Raw genomic sequence first — 5,544 nt, 5'->3', positions numbered from 1 at the left:
ATGTGAGCAACAGCTGTGACCGGCCATGCACATCGCAAGCCCAAGGGCGCTGCAAGCGTGGGGATTGCACGGGGCAGCGCCGCGGTGCCGCAAAGGGGGGCGCAGGTGCGCCAGAACAGTATGATGAAGCCATGTCTTGATGTCAGTGCGGCCCCCCTCCTGGCCCCAGGGCACCGTAGTGAAGAGGCCAGCAGGGCTTCGCACGATGCGGCACGTCGCGTGTGGGCAGGGGTGGACTAGGCAGCATGCAGCGGTGGTGGGGGCTCCGGGCAACAGGGACAGGCAGGAGAACTGCGTTACAAGCAGCCTGCAGACATCCTTGTGGCAGCCTTACCCCAGGGAATCCTATCAGATTGCAAATCCCTCCGCAGAGAAAAGAGGCAGAGGGTTCCAACCCATCACAAAAGGTGTTGAGTTTGAAGGACAGCATCCCATCCAGCGCAGGAAGGGCATGCAGCGGCCGGCTGTACAGTACTAGCGATGTGCAGTAGTAGCCCTGCACTCCCCACAGCGCACCATTCACCCCCCCCCCCTGAGCTCAATTCAGGCTTGCCCCATCCTGCTCTGCCACAAACCCGACTTCTGTGCGGCGGTGCAGCCAATAGCCCGCCCTGATGGGATCCATGACTTCAAGCGCCGAGAACAGCCCCAGCGCCTGCTTGGCTGCTGTAGCCCCAACACCCCCTGCAGTCGCAAGGTCCTTTGGCGTGGACAGGGAGCGGCCCGGGTGACGTCAGCAAAGGAAACGGGGGTGCCCAGACGGCAGGCAATGGGTGAGCCATGCACAGCACTCACCACGAAAAAGTCCGCCAGCAGCTCTGTCGCCGGAACGCATGATTTATCCTTGGAAAGAGCCGCTTCCGCCACCTGAAAGATTCGCCGCCACAGGCAGGCGGGATGTTGCATGGGATACAGGGCCAGGCCCGACTCCTCACGTGAGGCCTTGGCACTGTGACATCTGCGCCGCCAATTCTGCTTGCCTCCCTCTTTTCGCCTCTCCCTGGCACCAGTGCTCCCTCAGTGCTTCACACGGCGCCTCCCATCTCTCTCTGTCACAGTGACTCCGTTTGCTCCGAAGTTTTCAGCCGGCCATGACCCGCTGACAATTCACACTCCACCTCCCGCGGTGACCCAGTGTCACTACCCACTCTCTCTGTCTGTCTATCCATCTATCTCTCTTCTCTACTCATCCGGTGATCCGGCAGGACCCAACCTCGGCAGATCCATCAACCGACGCCGCCCTGCCCCCCAAGGCACGCACCTTCAGCACGTTCCCGTCCCCGCAGAGAGGCGAGGCCGGCGCCAGCTCCGAGTACAGGCCTCGAAGGAAGTTGTACGGAGAAGGGTTCCCGGGAGCCAGCAGCACGGCCGGCAGCACAACCTCCTCCACTTCCCTCGCCCTCAGCGCGGCGATGTCGCCGTCGCTGCTCGGGCGATTCATCAAGACGTACATGCGTTGGCTCCATGCACTGCACGGCATGGAACGGTGAGCGGTGCTCAAGCGCCCGCGACGGAGTGCTGGATTTGAATGGGATGATTGACACTAGGGACGTCTCTTGTGATTCTGCCGTCGCAAGCCCGAGATAACGCTCCAGAGCTCAAACCCATGAACCGATGACAGACAGAGGCGCCGAAGTCACTGCCAAGCCCATGCGGACTGGACGTGGCCATTTCTGCCATCCTTTGCTCCCCCTCCCGGACATGTGCAACCTGCCCTTCCCAACCACAACTCTTCTTTGGCCTCATACATGTGAGAATGCGTCCGTTGGCAAAACCCCCCTCTTGCCCGTGAGCGTCTCTGCCCCTCTCCACCCCCCTGTCAACCCCTAAGCAGGGATCCGGCCACTGGCCAGCTACGGGGAAGAGAGGCGCGCACGCCTGCACCTGTTGTTTCTGACGTCGAGGGTGATCGCAGTGCGTGTGTAGTGCTCCTCTTTCTCCCACAAGCCTGTGGTCGAGGACCGATACCGCAGCAATCAAAAAAGTGGGCAGACTCAGACAAACGCAACAGCTGCAGGCACAAGTTGACGAGACCCCCTCCCTATGGTGCTGTGCAGCCTTGCAAGAACACAGCTCGCCGACTCGCGATGACAAGGCCACAGTGGGGTTTCGGTCCATCGGGCTCGAGGGCAGAGATGGGGGCAAGGGCGAGAGCGTGAGAGAAAGACGTGGATGCAGACATCGTTGCGCGCGACAGCAACGAAAGGCGGAAGGACTGGAGCAGCAGCAAAGTTGCCCGCACCGAAAGCTGTCACTATCGCCTGGCGGTGGCTCCATGCATGATAGTTCTTTGCGTCATCCACAAGAACCTGCCTCGCCAGGAAGGGCAGCAAACCGGCCTCAGCTGAAGGCATGCAAGGCTCACAGTCGCGGGACGGTAGCTGTTGGCGGTGGGACCCCACCTCAGCTGTGAAGTCGAGCTCTGCCTCCTTCCCTTTTTCGCCAATGAGAAGTGCACACTTGCGGCGGTGGTTCCACAGCTGATAGTTCTTGGCGTTGACGTTGGCAATGTCCTGGGGGCAGGCAGCCACCGGCTGAGGGCTCTGCAGGTGTGACAATGTGGGGAAGGCCGAGGAAACCAACGCACATCTGATGGCGATGAATTGGTTTGGGTGCATGTCGGCGTTACCTGCATGTAGTCCAGCTCGGCGTCAAGAAGCTCAGGCCCTTCGTCTTCCACCAACTTGCACAGGCACCTCCAGCGCAGATCCCTAGAGACACATCAGCCGCGGCAAAAAGAGCCGTCAGCCAAGCACGGCGCTCCGGGCCTTGGCCCCTCCTCCCGTGATTGCCTCACTCACCACGCCGTGTAGCTCGCAGCGTTGACAGATATCAAGCCGGCAGTGAGGTCCAGAACACGCCTGGACTTCTCTCCCGATGCCTAATCAACAGCAAACGCAGGCAATCAGTTGGCAGAAGAACCGGCAAGGGGCATCCAGAGAGTGACGCTCGCGGTCACACACGAGGCGGCCATCCCTCCTCACCTGCACGCACTTGAGAAGTCCGAGCATGTCTCTGTACCGCAGGGTGTATGCTGGGGCGGCCACTGCGACCTGTTCCACTGGGATGGGAGTGGACTTGAGGGCTTGCCACTGGGGTTGCCGGGACGGGAGCCACGAAAAGTCATCGTCCGAGTAGTCCACCTGCTGCACAGCCAAGATGCTCATAGGCCTTCCAAGCGAACAGCTAATTCTGACTCTCAGCCCTCCCACAGTCAGCCTGGAGGTCTATGCAGCATGTTGTTCAGCATCGTTTTCGGGAAGCCCAAAACACACCTCCTCTGTAGACATGTTTGAGGCTTGCCTCGTCAGCCTAGCCAGGGGTGGAGGGTGCCGCAGCAAGTCCCGCAGAACGTGCAGGGAATTGGCTTGTGGGAACTTGTTGGGCTGCTAAACACTGCTTGGTGGAAGCCAAATGGGCTGTGCTGACTTGTGGGAGCCCCCGCTTGGAAGGAAAAGGGGGGCCGGGGGCAGCGGTTGACCGTGAAACAACTTAGGAATAGGTGAAGCGTGGAGCCTCGAACATCCACGAGTCGCTGTCCAAATCGGCTGCTGCTTTATGCACCTCCGAAAGTACCTCCTGGAATTCGGCTGCGGGAACACAGTAGTTTCTCCCTTCAACAGTGGCACAACCAGAGCTGTTGTTCTTGACTCGCACGGGAAACGCGTGCAGAAACGAGTGTCAGTGCTTGCCAGTCTTGGGTGGGCGCTTACCTTCGTCGTGCGCGTGGCGTGCGCTTGAAGTGGACTTCTTCTCTGGTACGACGTGGGTGCAATGTAATAGTAGTCAGAGTGGAATACACTGCCGGAAACCTAGGCGGCTCCAAGGCCACGGAAACCGCTTGCGAGAATCCCTCACTGTGCGGCCGTGATATACATATTGAGTGTTGTTTCAGTGCTACCGAAACTGGGCGTTGCCTCACCTCTCCACGTGTCTTGCGTCCTACCTACGCGACCGGATGCTGAAGCATGCCTGTGCAACGGTGGCAATGTCAATACTTGATGAGATTGGTTTCATCCATCAATCCCAGAGAAGGCGGGTTACAGCGTCGCACTACCAGGCACTCCGCAGCAGTCCTTCAAGCATCTGACTCACGTGTAGGTCGACCGCCGGGAAGACCGGCCCGATGCCACCGACGAGGGCCTAGCTGAGCTCGCTCTGCCCGCAGTGGACGGAAGCTCTTCTGAGCCAGGGTGAGTTCTCGGCATTGAAAGCCGAGATCCGTTTTAACCTCACAGATTCTTTTCTCGTGAGCTCCTTACCCTCCCGTCTGTCCCGAGATATCTCTATGTCCAAGCGCTTCTTGCTTGCGACGTTGATCGAGCGAACTCCAGACTCCCTGCTCTCCATATTCCGGATTCGAGTCTCGCCTATACATATGCTCATGGGGTATCCATACGCATTGTACGAGTACGAGTAATCCGTAGATCTATAGGCGGCCGGCGCGCACACATGCCAGTACTGGGTACAGTACTGTCCCTAGTGCATGCAAAGATCAGGGTCCGGTAGGTACCTGCTGCAGTGTAGTACTAGTACCTAGTAGTACTCTTGATGTATTAACCCCCTTCTAGTTTTACTTTTTAGCACTCGTTTATTACCGTTTGCAAGCAACCGTAGACAGCAGGAAATAAAATATAATACAACGCGTATCAACTAAATACATTTTGGTACGTTTTCCGCTTCAGAAAATACAAAATCGCCTCAGAAAATACCCCCAAAAACTAGAGAATAGCATTTATCGGGGTATTTAATTATATTTTGTTTACTCGTATTTCCTGGCTGTATTTTGTGATGTGTTTTGTGAGCACCGAGGATACAGTCGCATTTAAATGAGCACCTAGGGTAAGCAGGGTATGACGAGGTGTCCAGTTTCGAAAGTGGAGTTAAGTCCCACTTTCGAATTTCGATATCGGCGCGCAACTAGTCAGCGACAGCAAACACAGATGGGAGAGAGGAGGAAGGGTAGTAGGGGAGCGCAGGCGAGCTACACAGTGTGAAGATTTACCACCTTGATATCCTGAATGGGATTTTTGGGAGCTCGCAAAATGACGCGGCCCTGCTGTGCCTAAGTTGAAGCGCCAGCGCAGCGCCGGCTTGTCGTTCGAGCTGCGTAAACCGGAGTTCTTACGGACTCGCGAGTATATTGTACAGTACTCGGCTGGCGTGTGCCAGGAACTTCGGCCTTAACTCGCCGACTTTCGATTGCGGTAGGTAGGGCACGGATAGGGTATATCCCTACAACTTGATACCGAAATACAGAGGAAGAGCTGGGCAGAGTTTCAGTTTTTTCGTATTGTATTTCGTGGTATTTTGTGGGACGGCAATGTATTTTCTGCGAAACCTTAACACCGTGGACCCTATTAATTTGCACGCAAATGTATTTATTTTCGGTTTTTTTGGGTATTTATTTTGGGTATTTATTTTGGGTATTAATAAAAATACAACAAAATACGCTGTCTACGGTTGCTTGCAAACGGTAATATAATACTGTACTCGTATACCTACTATTACCTCTAGATCGAGCTTGTGCGCATGTACAGTACG

At 56.4% G+C, this 5,544-nt stretch overlaps 2 protein-coding genes across 2 annotated transcripts; both read right to left on the bottom strand.

Moving 5' to 3' along the window:
- Nucleotides 1–538: 538 nt before the first annotated feature.
- LOC142356822 (uncharacterized) lies at nucleotides 539–3,379 on the bottom strand. Its single transcript, XM_075408606.1, has 10 exons — nucleotides 3,276–3,379; nucleotides 2,985–3,143; nucleotides 2,802–2,881; nucleotides 2,630–2,711; nucleotides 2,403–2,513; nucleotides 2,243–2,309; nucleotides 1,885–1,948; nucleotides 1,262–1,469; nucleotides 796–867; nucleotides 539–700 (listed from the first exon to the last, which is right to left on the bottom strand). The coding sequence occupies exons 1-10, from the start codon at nucleotides 3,288–3,290 to the stop codon at nucleotides 539–541; spliced, it is 1,020 nt and encodes a 339-aa protein (XP_075264721.1). The 5' UTR covers nucleotides 3,291–3,379.
- An 84-nt stretch (nucleotides 3,380–3,463) lies between these two features.
- On the bottom strand, nucleotides 3,464–4,246 carry LOC142356823 (uncharacterized). The gene is made up of 4 exons (XM_075408607.1): nucleotides 4,096–4,246; nucleotides 3,923–3,972; nucleotides 3,714–3,755; nucleotides 3,464–3,590 (listed from the first exon to the last, which is right to left on the bottom strand). The coding sequence occupies exons 1-4, from the start codon at nucleotides 4,206–4,208 to the stop codon at nucleotides 3,493–3,495; spliced, it is 303 nt and encodes a 100-aa protein (XP_075264722.1). The 5' UTR covers nucleotides 4,209–4,246; the 3' UTR covers nucleotides 3,464–3,492.
- Nucleotides 4,247–5,544: the final 1,298 nt, after the last annotated feature.

Source organism: Convolutriloba macropyga, unplaced genomic scaffold (genome assembly GCF_964194025.1).
Source record: "Convolutriloba macropyga unplaced genomic scaffold, txConMacr16.3 SCAFFOLD_4064, whole genome shotgun sequence".
In the NCBI taxonomy this organism is placed as follows: domain Eukaryota; kingdom Metazoa; phylum Xenacoelomorpha; order Acoela; family Convolutidae; genus Convolutriloba; species Convolutriloba macropyga.
Note: the sequence above shows the minus strand (reverse complement) of the source record. Positions and strands in the feature narration are given on the sequence as shown.

Coding starts and splice junctions, on each gene's coding strand:
- LOC142356823 (XM_075408607.1), bottom strand. CDS start 4,208: ATGCCGAGAACTCACCCTGGCTCAGAAGAGCTTCCGTCCACTGCGGGC. Junction 3,973..4,095: donor TCCCGGCGGTCGACCTACAC/GTGAGTCAGATG, acceptor ACCGTTGCACAG/GCATGCTTCAGCATCCGGTC. Junction 3,591..3,713: donor ACGCCACGCGCACGACGAAG/GTAAGCGCCCAC, acceptor GTGTTCCCGCAG/CCGAATTCCAGGAGGTACTT.
- LOC142356822 (XM_075408606.1), bottom strand. Junction 1,470..1,884: donor CTCGACGTCAGAAACAACAG/GTGCAGGCGTGC, acceptor CATGCCGTGCAG/TGCATGGAGCCAACGCATGT. Junction 701..795: donor TGCTGGCGGACTTTTTCGTG/GTGAGTGCTGTG, acceptor TCCACGCCAAAG/GACCTTGCGACTGCAGGGGG.